The sequence below is a fragment of the Citrus clementina genome, unplaced genomic scaffold, assembly GCF_000493195.1.
Source record: "Citrus clementina cultivar Clemenules unplaced genomic scaffold, Citrus_clementina_v1.0 scaffold_9, whole genome shotgun sequence".
In the NCBI taxonomy this organism is placed as follows: Eukaryota; Viridiplantae; Streptophyta; class Magnoliopsida; order Sapindales; family Rutaceae; genus Citrus; species Citrus x clementina.
Window position 1 is genome coordinate 29,707,318 of NW_006261964.1, and position 14,382 is coordinate 29,721,699.

The 14,382-nt window shown below is 33.9% G+C and overlaps 1 protein-coding gene across 1 annotated transcript; it reads right to left on the reverse strand.

The window, feature by feature from the left end:
* Positions 1–3,931: 3,931 nt before the first annotated feature.
* On the reverse strand, positions 3,932–7,132 carry LOC18031408 (S-type anion channel SLAH2). The gene is made up of 6 exons (XM_006422010.2): positions 7,015–7,132; positions 6,206–6,399; positions 5,642–6,115; positions 4,753–5,523; positions 4,614–4,645; positions 3,932–4,517 (listed from the first exon to the last, which is right to left on the reverse strand). Exons 2-6 carry the CDS (start codon positions 6,386–6,388, stop codon positions 4,097–4,099), a joined length of 1,881 nt encoding a protein of 626 aa, XP_006422073.2. The 5' UTR covers positions 6,389–6,399; positions 7,015–7,132; the 3' UTR covers positions 3,932–4,096.
* Between the last annotated feature and the right edge of the window lie 7,250 nt (positions 7,133–14,382).

Genomic DNA, 14,382 nt, shown 5'->3' on the forward strand with positions numbered 1-14,382 from the left:
CCCAGGTATTTAAATGTAAAGGAAAATTTAAACCGGGGGGGGGGGGCTGCAAGGTCTAAACCCAAACCGGTACCACCTGGGTTTTTCAAACCCACCAAATTTTCCTCCATTCTTTTTTTGGTTTTCTGGTATGCCAAATGAAAAGAAACAAGCCTTGAAAAATTTCAAAATTTTAAAAGAAAAACCCGCATTTTTTTTTTTTTGGGCAAAAGTTGAGTTTTCCATTTCCAAAAATGGAGAGACATTTGCCATGTTTCCGGGTTTTGTTTTTTGGAAAGTTTTTACGGGTAGGGTTTCCCCCCAACCACCCCTGCCCCAAATAAACCTTTGGGGGCTTTTTTTTACCCCAATCAAACAAGGGGTTTTTTTTGGTACCCAATTTTTTTACCGGCGGGTTTTGTGGCATCCCTTTTGGGCCCCCCAATAGCAAAAAGTTGTTTTAAACCCCCCCCCCCCCCCCCCCCCTCCCCCCCTCCTTTTTTTTTTTGAAATAAACTGCTAGTTTAGTAGCTTACTTGCTAATCATGCTTATTATATTACCAAAAGCTTCTGGGGACCAAAGGCATGGGGTCCAATACATGAGATGGGGTCTTATGCACCTTTGAACATGCCTATTCTTTCAATGATGATGCTATATTTCAAGCCAATTGCAGGTATCGTAACGCGAAAGTTTTAGCTATAATCTATATGGTCCAGTTTTTAAGGCCAAAAAAATTGGCTTAGAGTGAAAAGTTTGTCACATGTCAACGAGTAAGATAGGGAGACAGAGACAAGTTGTGCTAGCAGAAATGCCAAAGCTTTGACAACATTGGTTTTGTTAATTTTATCTATTTCTTTTTGTCTTCCTTGTTGGATTTTCTTCATCTTCACATAAGAAGCACAATCAAGATTACTACCTTTATGATGTTTGTGGGGACCGAAACCCTTATACGTGCTACTTGTTGATGCTATTGATTCTTTAGTCGCTGTAGTAAGCTTAATAACAAGACACAGTGGCCAATGCAACCAAAACATTGAATTGAGTTTAGCTAGAAAGCTGGCACGGTTGAGGATGTAAGCTCACGCGATAATATCCTCAGATGATAGATAAACCACCAAAAAAGACTAGAGGTGATCAAATAGATATTTGAAATCTTTACGCAGGTGTTTGATAAAAATGAGCTGGAACTTCCTTCTGCAAGTAACATGCAGGTTTGCTTGCAATGACTTGCAGACATGTTGAAACAAACAGGCCAACGGACTGAGACCTTGTTGTATGCCATGTGTCGGATGACTTTGGGCTAAGGTCACTGTTGTGCTCTTTAGGACAATGAATGATACATATAACTCCTCCCTGTTTCAAGAATTTGTTGAGTACTGAGTGTATTCATTGCACTAATGAGGCAGGGTCTATATCAATGAGTTGGTTTGGTATTTGTTATTTTGAAGGAGATAAAACTAGATGAGACGTATTAAAGACATCAAAACAAGTAGCCTTTGCAGCCTTGCAGTTCTGATTGTATTGACTGCATCGTTCGGTGCTGCTTCTTCCATGAACAGACCACATAACAATAGCCTAATAAGTGCAAGATAATTAAGACATTCTCCTACTTTGTCACTCTTTATCATCCCTTGAACCATTTTTGCACAGAAAACAGGTCATTGTACAAATGCATGCACGTTCTTGACCCAAGTGGTGTCAGGCCCCATGTCCTGAAATAAGTTCATGAATTCAGAATTTTACAGAATGTGTAAAGAGACTTCAATTTTGATATAGCGAATTATTTTTCCCTTTTGGATCAGAGGTATAGAGCTATTATAGGAAGTTGCTGATGGAATTGATATTAACAGTCATTCCTTGGCCCAAATAGATTGTGGGTTGCAGTGGATCACCACCTATGGATCCATTTTGTTGATTCCTTGGGCCTGGAAAATGGCATGATCAAGTTGTCTGATTCTGTTAAATTTTTTAAAGTTTGCATGTAGCACCCGTTATTTTTATTATACTATTATTATTATTATGTATCTATTTTATAGAATATAATATTTTGGGTTAATGTATTCAAAGGTATTTTACTGTATTTTATTTCTTTTAAATCTCAAATCATTTATTTATTTATTAAATACCTTATTTAAAAAGGAAATAAATTCCTTAATGGGTAAGGGTTTTAAAAAGGCTTGGCCTATAAAAAAGCTCCTCTACGTTATTTTGTTTTTCAAAAACCCTAAAGGCTAATAAAGAAAAGAATGCAGCGGCCAATATAAGAGTGAATTCATGTTTTTGAATAAGAAAAGGGGAAGATTTTGATTGTGCTCTCGTTTGCCATTAAAGGAGGTCTTAAGCTTGGATTTTATCTTGGAAGGCTAAGAGTGAGCTCATGTGATTGGGGTCATTGTTGTCATTGTTGATTGTATTGGATCGAGGTAAGTGAATTCATGCATAATGTTTATTATAAGTATATATGTAAATATTCATGAATAGAATAATCTTGTTCAAATGAATTGGCAAGTTATGGTTTTGAGGCTATTTTAAAATGTTTTTCTTAAATTACTTTTAAAAAAATGACTCTAAAATACTTGTTTTTCTATAAAATGTTTTCCTGAAAAATATTTGTAAAGTTTCGCCAATTCAATGTCTTATAAGCATTTTATTGAAATATTACTGAATAATCGATATAGAAATACTAGAAATTATTTTCAAGGTTTTGGCTCATTGCTCGTAGTTATCACTATTGATATTATTGAATAGCTAGTTGTATTGTGTGCACCTATTGATGATTATTGCGGGGTAAAATACCATAATTGAACTGTTAGCTGGGTCACTGGGAGTACAGGTGACATATTGAACTATTGACCAGGTCACCGAGGATATAGGTGACACTATGTGGCATGAGCAAATTGAACAAAAGAAAGGTTTTATTGAGAAAAGATTTCTCACACGATTATTTATTGAAAATGATTTTTACGTCATGAATTAATTAATTATGAGTTACATATGATTATAAAATTATTACTGTTTTCCTGACTTATAGTACTTCATAATAATGATTATATACTTTTTCGTATTAGTGACCTTATGCATGAATTTACTTACCGAGTTGACGGCTCACCTCTCATCTCCAACATTTTACAGATTGATTTTAGAGATGTGGGCTTTTGGTCTAGCAGAGAGGATTTGTTAGCTGAAAGATTTTGGCATTTTCTAGATGAATTAATTGTAACTACTTTGATTATTGCTTAGAGCTAGTTTTTATTTTGGAGGATTATTGATTTATTTATTATTTTGGAGAACATGCTTTGTTTATGGACAACATTAACTTTATTTGGAATTAGTTATAAGCTTTCATTCCAAATTTCTCTTGAGTTTTTGGGTGAATTTGAGGTGTTACATGCCATTTCTTGACTATTTGAGATTGTATCAGTATACTTTAAGAAATCCTTAAAAATTCAAAATGTCTGATTCTTTGCCATTTCTTGCTCCATCCACCAACACTTCTCTTTCCATGGTCTCATGTCTCTCAAAGTCTCAGGTCCTTATATGCCCAAATGGGGCCTTGGTCACATCGCAGAGCAATAACAACAGCAGAGCAGAGCAAGCTTAGCTTACCGAATTCATATTAAATATGTCAGATAAATCTTATGTAGAACTACTAGCATTACACATTTAATCAAGTGGCCGAGTTTGTTGTGGAAGCAAACGGATGGTTATGTTAGAGGTGTAGAGCAATAGAAGTGCACAGTGCATAAACAACATTCAGTGAGTTTGCGTCAATTCTTTTATAGTCCAGATTGTTGCATTAACTTAAGTGACCTGATTGCTGAGAAAAGGCTCATTTAGTATCTTAATGAAGTAAAGCTCTCATAATTAAATAGGAAAAGAACTTAATATGAACAAAATTTTATTCTCAAAACAGCAGATTGCCATCTGATTTACAACTCATCAAGATACATATTTTATAACTCATATGAAAAACCTCTTATAAACTACTGCATCCTCGCCGCGTAAATCTTCATATCATCTCTAAGCATGGTCACCAGAACTTTGCAGACGGACTCGTTCCTCACATGTTTGAGTGATGAAGATTCAGAAAATGGCAAATTATTTTTAAACTTAGCCTTATGTTGTGGGAGATGACGTGGAGTCGGAGCTCTCTTTACCGTTGGTGCTGGAAGGATTTTCACAAGCTTCTAAATCTTTTTCCTCTGGGTAGGAAAATTTCAAGAAATTTTCGATATCATTATGATCTGAGCTTCCATGTCTACGATTCAACCACTTCAAATAGTTGTGATGATGATGGTGATGTTTAGGCTTTCTCTTACTAATGGCAATAGCTATGTCGTTAGGGAAAAGGTCTCGGAGCACAAAGGCATGCAGTATGGTAGTTACAAGCAGAGCTGTTACTGTTAGTGTAGAAATCACAGAGAGGATTACAGCAAGAGCTTGGGTTACTCCAGAGGTGACTTCATTTGAGTACCTAATTGTAGCGATGGCAGCACCAGTCATCGGAAAAGTATATGCCCACCAAGCCAACGAGAACCTGCAAAGTTAAAGAAAGAATGTACATCAAAAGACTGAACCACAAGCAAGTCATCAAAAAACAGAGATTATAAAGGCAATATTCATGTCATCTTACTTGAATCCTCGGAAAAAGTTGATTCGAACTGCCTGCAATATCACAAAAATATAGAAATGGTAGCAAAGGTTAGATATCAATCTTGTTTGAAGGCAATAAAGATCAATGCTTTTATGTATATGAGTAACAGTAGACTAACCAGTGAGAAATAAAGGAATAAAGCAATGAAGTAGGCAATCCTTGATCCATAATTAAAAGAGCCTTGCATTTTCGCCCATGCCATTGAAGCAACACTGGGTGCAGCGACAAACAAGAAGAATACAGGATGAAGTTCCTTTGGAAGTGTTTCATTTGTCGGGAGTCTCTGGTAGAGAGTCACAAAGAGGACTGTGTAGTGAGCCAAGCCAATAGCAAAGAAGAGTATAGGTCCTTCTTTTATTCCCATTGTAGCACCAAGCAATGCCCCAACAAAATTCCCAACAACTGCAAGATGGTTTGAGGGATTTGCCACTTTGGAAAGCCTCCTTTGACCTCCAGACATCCATTGTCCATAGATCTTAAGCTCAAGACATAAGATAGGAGTCATGAGAACATACCAAAGCCATTCAGGTAACTTTTCATGAATTGAAGGTGGCACTCCAAGAGCTAAAAACAGTAATGCTACCCAAGGGGCAAAGAAGAAGTTGACTCGAATTGGGTGATAATACTCACGGCGAACTGCTTCAAAGTAGAGAAGTACTTTCATAAGGTAGATCAAAGATATACTGATAACAAGAGCAACAGAGATGAACCACAGGACGGTATTTATTTCTGGTCTTATGTGAAGAAACTTTGTGGAGGGAGAGGTGGCTATGGTTTTCCACAAAATCGCTTGGCTGCTAACACCAAGACACATTCCAAATGAAGAGATGGAAAATCGGAGAAGAAATGGCCAAGTCTTGTCATTAGGAAGCACCATCTCCTCTGAAGGCTGTATAAACAAAAGTTATTGTTATGATACGACCAGTCATAGACCAACAAATTTGTTTAGAACAGCTATAATACAAACTAAAAGTCAAGTAAAGCATACAGGGTGTATAAACACATACTCTGAGTGTGTCCAGTTCAGGCCCTTGCAATGCATCAAAGTATCGGTCCACAGGTACATTAGTTTCCGTTTCTGTTTTCTTCCTGCTAGCACTATTTTCTGGTCCGCTTTCCCTTGACTTTCCACGAAGATTTGTTAGCTGCCTCTCAAGTCTCCCAGAAAATGTTTTGAAAGAATCAAATCTTTTATCCTTAAATCCGGATAAGCTTGGATGGTGGGTGAAGCTTTGTTGGTGAACTGCCTCCCCATGTACAAACCCTTTAGGCATTGGCTGAGAATGAGATTTGGGATATCTTGGAAGTTCATTCGCAGCAGCAGAAGAATCTGAAGCCCCTTTGAGATCAAAAAGTACACTTTTCGGGTTCTTCATTTCAACTTCGCTAGGAGAGGATGGCATGCTTATAGAAAGGACCCTCCTATGATTGCCACGGTGAGATTCTTCACTCAGGCCTTGACCATGAGCAATATCGGTTACCTATCAAAGATGCGGGAGAATATAATACTCCTGTAACAATAATAGACATTTTTTCTAGAAGGCATCACAGCTAATGAAAGGTCTGCTCACCATAGCCGGTTGACTCAGGCGCTCCGAGACACTTTCTGGACCATGATTATTCAAGTTTCTATTGCCTTTAACACTGTCGAAGCCCTCTAATTCGTTTGAAGATATAAACTTGATAAGTGATGGAATTTCTTCAGAGGATTTCTGTTTCTCGGAATCAATGTTTTTTATGTTCTCCATTACCATACACAGAACACCTGAGCAGGGACATAACAGCTCAGTTAGGTACACGAACCTCTCCTAATATGCTAATATCTTAAATATAAAACCCAACCTACTGAGAAATTTGCTTATTCATCATCATCAGTCTCTAATTAAAGATGCCGCTAAATTGCTTCAAAAGAAATACAGGCAAGCAGGGCCACAAAAAAAAATCAATAATACATCTCATGTTGGTAAGCAAGAGACAAGACGATTCTTTTATCTCATCTCAAAAACTCTGTAACATGACAATCATTTCTATTATGCTCTCCTTTCATCATTTGGATATTTTTTTTAAAAAAAAATCTGGATTCCTCTGCACCACTTAGATCTCAGAAAACAAGTTATCACTTCAAAAGTTAAATTCAAGTCGATATAACGAATCAATGTTCATATTCGCATTGTGCATTAATCAGTTCCAATGTCTAATATGATACAAAATTAATATTAACATTTGCAGAAATCAAGCGCTCTCTAACATTTCTATGCCCTCCATAAAGAAATCAAACTGATTACCATAAACAAAACAAACTCTTGAAGGGATCAATCACACACCATTTTCACAAAAAAACGCAAAATTACAGAACACAACTGCTGAAACAAAAACTCACCAATCCTAAACTCCAGAGCAACTCTATTGATATTATTATTCAACACAAGCACTTTTAATATACCTACAAACAGATTCTTTTTTTCAAATTTTTTTTTTTCAATTTTTGTTTTGCTCTCTGCTTTAAAGCCGATGAGTTTGAAGAATGTTTCAGAAGGTGATCACCATTTATAGGGCAGAGCTAATATGATCCAAGAAACAAGTAAGCACAACTAACACACGTCTTTAGACAGCTACAGCCTAAAGAAACCGAAGTAGATAATACTTTCCATTGTGGGCCACATTCTGTCAGGCATAAATATATAGATTTAAATTGCGTCAAATGCCCTTTTTCAATGGGGATTAAAAATTTCTAAATTGATAAAGACACCACCGTTTAAAAGACAAAGCAGCCGAAAATTAAATTTAATTAATTTAGGTCAGCTAACGAGACCGAGACTATGATGAGATCGTCACTCACCTTATCTGATAAATACAGACTGTAATTGTTTTTGAAACTTGAAAGTGACTCAAAACTTTTGCATGGCATGCAAAACTGGTAAATTTGATCGAGCGGATATTCAACCACACATATATATATATATATATATAATGAATCAACAAGTTGGTACAGATCTGAATAAAAACTGAATATTTTTTATATTAGGTTTGCTTCTAAAAACAGCTGTTAAAAATTAGAATAAAGTTCAGAGTTATCATGTCAAAATTTGAAATGATATAAAAACACACATAGAAAATGGCGACCACAAATGAAAACGATATAATCATTTTATTATATATTTTTTTTTTCTTCTGGTTCGGAGGTAGACCTGAAATATCCGATTTAACAAGAAACTAAATTAAACACGAGGCTCAGTACAAATTTTGGTTCGTGGTTTTAAAAATTAAGTGGGTGACTATTGGAAACAAACCTGCCGTAGCCAAGAAAATTACTTCATATTCATTTGATAATTGAAAATACATACGCAAGATCATTTTGTATAATAGATAAAGAAAGTAAGAAACACGTGCATCGGTTTCATTTGAATGTCAATTGAAAATTTCAGATATTTCAGGTAGACAAATGTAAACTGTTGTCACCAATTCCTACTTAAATTGACCAAGAAATTCAATGTCTGCCTGTCGTACCGAATTTAAAAATTAAAAATTAAAAAAAAAACTAATTATAATTATACGAAACATGGCTATTTTGGTAATGATGAATTATATCAGTATACCAAACATGGCTTATAAGTGATAATGATAAGCATGATCAATATTATTACTAGCTCTTTAAGATTTGTCCCAATAAACAACTAGACCTTACCATTTTAAAAGCAGACAGTTAGACTCCTATCATCTTATAGAATGGATGTCCAAACCTCCTTTATTGATAGATTCTGTCCTTTTAAATAGGAAGACAATGGCACTATAGTATAGTATAGTATATCAAATCAATAATATTGTATTTACTTAGTTAGAATATTTAGTGTGTATTCTAATTCATGTGGTAAATAATGTGTCACTATCTAATTGGTTCAAGTGATAGATAATTATTAAACTTTATCATTCTTAATTCAAATAGTGAATTTTTATTAATGAGACATCATTTACCCCATCAGCGGGAATACAACCTAAGTATCCTAATTAAGTGAACATAGCATCACTCATTCTAAATCTTGGTGAATATTCTTGTAATGCGCTCAATTCTTCCACGGCATTTTAGTCATTTTTATTAGATTAAGGGTAATTTAGTCTTCTTTCATACCTCAGAAACCTTAATCTCCTAGTACAAGAAGAAAAATATGCCATCTCCATTACAAGAGAGAGATTGGCAAGAAAGAAAGAAGAAGAAACCCTTCACTTCTTAGGTTCGGCCATGAGCACAAATAAGAGAGATTTATTATATCAAAATTATGTCAATTGAAGCAGGTATTGTGCTGAGAGAAGATTAGAGTAAATTTTGATTTTTGATCTTTGTTAATTGTTATAAGAATGATGATTAGATTGTAATCGAAGTAGAAATCTTACATTGTACAGAGAAATATCCTATTAATGAGTTGTTCCGAAAGTCATAGTAATTAGTACAAATTGAGTTTGATCCTAGGTTTTATGTATGTTAAACTAGACATGTTCAAAAATGTTTTAAAACTCGTTTCCAACTAATTCGGATCGAAATTTAATTGATTATGATTTTTCAAACTCAAACCTGAAAACCTAGAAATTAAAGTTTCCATAAGGATCATTTCGGGTTCCCTCCAAAATTCGGAGCGGGTGGGTACAATTCTCTATCCAAATAAGCATTGTACGGTAACGTAATGGTCTAAACGTCCATTTCAATTACAATAGGAGCTTAGTTTGTCTATTAGAGCAAAGATTGCGGGTGGCTATATTTCTTTATAATAAATGTAGTGCATATAGTATTATAAATGTTATTAGGGGCATATTCCACCGTCAGTTTCGGGGTGCCAGTGATAAGTCAAAACATATTATATGACAAATTTTGATTGAAGAAGATTTGATAAACATAAGTACAAGCACCAGTCCCCACATACAGCTAGACAATTTTAGATGTATAATTTATTTTATTAGTAATTAATTACGCAACATATATATATAGCAAGTGCGACGGTTCAGCACGACTCTAAAATTTTAGAACCAAAATTATATATGTCCTGGTTATCAGCTTGCAAGATTTTCTGGGAATGTTCCATCAAAGTAAAAAGAATATATATCAATATTGCAAATTGCAGCTCATCAAATCAGTGATTCTATGTACCAAAAGATTATATAATTCTAATGTAATTTTGGAATTAAGTTTGATTATTAGTTAGCTTAAAGTTTACTACATAATATCTACACTTAAAAAGTTATGTATCCAACCAGATCAAAGCTGGACAGTAAGAGAATGTCTATAATTGTGTTCCCTTGAATTTTCCAGGAAAAGGGGAAAGAAAAAGAGAGGAAGCAAGTGTTGGGAAAATATGCTCTTTAAAAGCATATGTGTTTATTTAATTGTAATAAACAATTTTTTCTGATTAATAAAATAAATGAGGTATTTTATTCAAATATCTTAATTGCATTAATATTTGTATTAAAGTCCATTTAATCATATTATATGTATTTATGTGATCACCATGTGGATTCACAGAAGACATAAATACAAGTTATCTTATGATTAAATAAATTTAGTTCGCAGTTGATAAATAAAGTTGGGCACTTTATTTAGGTATAGACTGTAATAAATTCATTGAATGATTTGTCTTAATCATGTATGAATTTATTGATGTAGTACGACTACATTGAACAGGATCACATATGAGATTTAATTAACTTTGTAATAACTGTCAGACTTATTAAATCTCATAGGCGTTGATTTTATTGTAATCTTAATCTTGAGTTAATTATGATTTCATGATTGTGATTGTTATTTCATTTGAGTTACCTATGGGCACGACACATCCTTGTGATCAAGATTACCCGGTATCTTGGTGGAAGCAATTATGAGTATTGGAGTTATGGATTAACAATATAGAATTTGTACAACACATCTCTTGATAGGTTTTCGGTACTTGATCATAGAATTCTCTGGCCAGAGTGTGTCAACATATTTAGTATGTTGAAAATGATCATTAGAGAAAACCAGTAAGGATCAAGGAATAAGATGTTATTAAATTGATTGGACAGTTGAGATATCAATTTAATTAACGATGTGGTACAAATGATTGTGCAGTAAAGAAATCAATGTGGCTTGGGACGAATTATTATTCGAGCATACAATTATAGAAGTCAGTTCCAATCTTTTAGTGGAGTAGATTTGGAATTAAATAATTGGGCTAGTTTAATTACATGCCTAATTATTGTAGCCACTATTGTATGTTCCTAAATGATCCCCGGGTTAGCTCATTTAATTGATTGCACCACTACTGGACTAATAAGTAAGATAACTAGCAATTTGGGTCAAAAGCCTAAATATATCATTTAGTGGGAGGCTCCATTTAATTAGCTTTTGTATAAGGGGCCTTATGTTATTTTACAAGGTGGGTCCCCTATTGAAAAAGCAAATAACGTGGGTTTTGATTTTTCATTATTTGGAGCCTAGGGTTTTCACTAAAGGGAGATATATAAGGCTTATTTTTCTCAACAGAAAAAAAAAGAAGCCACTTTATACAGATCAGAGAATAAGATTTTTCTCTCCATTATTGAGAGAAAGATTTTCTCGTGCTAGTTGCTTTGGTAGTGATAAAGGCGCCCACACGTCAAGTGCAGATCGAACCTGAGTCATAACCTGGAAGATCATTGGTGACAGTTCGTGATCTAACAAGCGTGGTGGTGACGGATCGTGATCTAACAGGAGTGGTGGTGGCAGATCGTGATCTAGGAGCCTAAATCACTTCAGCGGAAAAAGCCAACTCGGATTTGCAAGGTACGATTTCTAGAATACGAATTCTTATATATTATATGAGAGCGATCTTCAAAAGGTTTTATAAAAATTTAAAAACCTGATTTTTCCCCCAACAGCAAGTTGATGGATTCAGTATTTTTCTTTTTATGTTTTATTTAATTTCTGCCTACACATTGAATTTTATCGTGTTAATATTGCGTTCTGACAGCACACCAACAAGCGTTATAATTTTTAATGGAAACATATAGAAAGTGCATAACAAAGTTTCTTATGGCCTATAAAAGAAAGTTTTATAAATTGTTTTCAAATAATATTGTAAGAATCATTTTCAATATTTGGAGCCCTAGCATGGAACATTTCGTCTTCTAGCAGAACAAAAAATGGGGGGAAAAAAAAGAAACAACAGCATTACATCCTAAAGCCCTAATGAAGTTTTCCAATCAATGCTGACGGTTGTTTTGATTTTGCTTTTCTTTTTTCCTTTTTCTTTTAACGTACAAACATAAAATATAGACATTGCATTTATAGGATCAAACAAACAAATGAACTTGAAATTATCGTACCTCAAAATGTCTCGAAATTTATATCTCCTTGGTTGAGAAAATTCGTAAATTCACAAACACCACCTCACCGGCAATTCATTTAATGTCCTCACTAAATAAAAATTTTGATGGACAACTCTATTGTATAATTAAGAGAAAGAGGAAGGGGAAAGATTTAAAATTATTTGAGAAATTATTTGTTCTTTCTCAAATATTTTACTGTATTTTTCCCCCTTTCCTTCTCTTTTCTCTCCTTTCTCGTACATGCCACGTAAAGACAGGTGTCGTAAATGTATCTTTAGCTTCACTGGAGTTGCAACAAGAACCTAATTTTTGGAAATTGTTTAGTTTGTGAGGCTAGAGGTTTTAGGTTAATGGGGTGTTAACAAAAGACCTAAAATGAAACACTAACAAAAAGGAAGAATTTGGAATCATTGCGTAAGTTTCAAGAAATAAAAGAACAGTGTTTAAATAAAGCAACAAGAAGGTGACAAAACCTGAAATTGACCTAACTGCTTGCCAGGGTTTTGCTTTTGAGTTTTGATGGAATCACCCGTCAGCGTACCCGTACAAATATATAATGAATTGTATAAATTATATAAATCGATGACAATGATGATGCATCCTATGGCTACCCAAGTTTGTTTAAGAATTGGCGATAAATTATTTAATCTATATATTGGGTGCATATTCATAGTCTGATGACGACATTCAATGCACACACACACATATATGATGATGATTTGTAACTTTTATTCGTTTCTAAGACAAATTTTAATTAAAAAATATTCTGTCTTCCGTCTATCCATAAGTTAGGCCTGTACATTTATCATCAAATGCTTCACCATGAGCTATCTTAATTAGTGCGCTTGATTCATAGTTATAAATGTTCTATAACGAGTGATATAGAGTTATAAAATGTAAAACGGGCTTTCATATTTGATATTGCATGAAAGTTCACAGCCTAGTAAGGATGTATTGATTTAACTACTCAGTTTTCACCATCCGCTAATTGTTCTTCAAATTGATACGGCTTATTATTTCATCTCACGACTAAAGTTTCTTTGTATTATCAACTTATTGCAAGAACTATGAATTTGTAACCCAGCAATAGCTAGCTCGGTTACAGCTTCTGTACGTCTATAGCACTTATAAAATTTCTTTTTTATCTTCTCTTAAAAATCAAGGTGATAATAGACGAGTTTGATTTTGATTTTGATTTTAATTAATTTTGATGGGAAATGACTTTGTTTGGCCTTTTTATTGTTGAGGTCAAACAAACAGAGTTAACAAACTAGTAGTGGGTTGTTATAAATTTTAATCTTTAGTAGTGCAGCATTCAAATCGGTAGTCTTGCAGCCAATTGATACTATGGGAAAACTTTAATAATCAAATGATAATATGCCAATAAATATTTTGATTTTTGGAGCATTAGTAACAAAATTAATTAGATGAGTAAAAGTGTACATAGAAAGCGTTTTTATCATATAAGTTATTCCCCTGAGTCTCAAGTATATATTTCCAATATATTATACCTCATTTAAGATTATTTCTGTACATGATTGAGTGATACACATAATAAGGATCAGATGAAAGGAGTGTGTTACATCTTCTTCAAGATGCATTCCAAATGTTTCGATTCTTTGAGACTTTTGACTTCAAAATATCCATTTCCTTTTCATTTAATCTTGCACCCACCACAAAAATAACAAGGATAATTCTTTTTTTCTTTTTCTTTTCGGTTTTGACTCCCATGCTTATTCTGATTGCATACGAACAAAAATCCAAGATGCATTAGCAAGTACCAACTCGTGGTGCTAATTTGCTTGTCAAAAAATCCTGCCATATATTTTTGACAAATTCTCTCTATATATACGCACACAAAACTGAGTGAGTGTTGATGCATGCTCTTTGTGATTTTAATGATGTGCAGTGGTTGCTGAATTGGACGCCATGCGAACCATAAGAATGTGAAAGAATTTTTAAAACAAAATGAGTGATTGTTTGATTCTTACCCTTTGTGATCTTAATTGTTGGGTCTGAGGATAAGATTTTTAGATATTTAATTAAAAAGATTAGACAGTTAAATGAAGAGAATGAGATCTATCTTATCTATAAGTTTTAATTCACAACTCAGCGATTTTTCTTTTTTTGTTGCATGCATGTATTTATATGATTTGGTTCATTAGAATTTAATTTTGATACCATTTATTATGGAGCTAAACTTAGATTTTTATATATTTAATATAAAATATTAACCTAATGAGTGGAGTAACTTATCCTACTTATAAATCTTAATCACTCTCCTTTACCATTCAAACGTAAGACGCAACTCATTAATAATTATAGGAATTGTTTCTCGAATCGGATGCACACCATGTGAACTGAAAACAAAATTTTGTTTTCCTACCACAAAAACTGGAGCTTTATAAATGAAACGACT

What these genes read in the sequence shown, in the direction of transcription:
- LOC18031408 (XM_006422010.2), bottom strand. Translation starts at nt 6,388, where the DNA reads ATGGTAATGGAGAACATAAAAAACATTGATTCCGAGAAACAGAAATCC. An exon ending in CTGAACTGGACACACTCAGA is followed by an intron (nt 5,524 to 5,641) that starts GTATGTGTTTAT and finishes TTGTTTATACAG; the next exon opens with CCTTCAGAGGAGATGGTGCT. An exon ending in TATTCCTTTATTTCTCACTG is followed by an intron (nt 4,646 to 4,752) that starts GTTAGTCTACTG and finishes GTGATATTGCAG; the next exon opens with GCAGTTCGAATCAACTTTTT.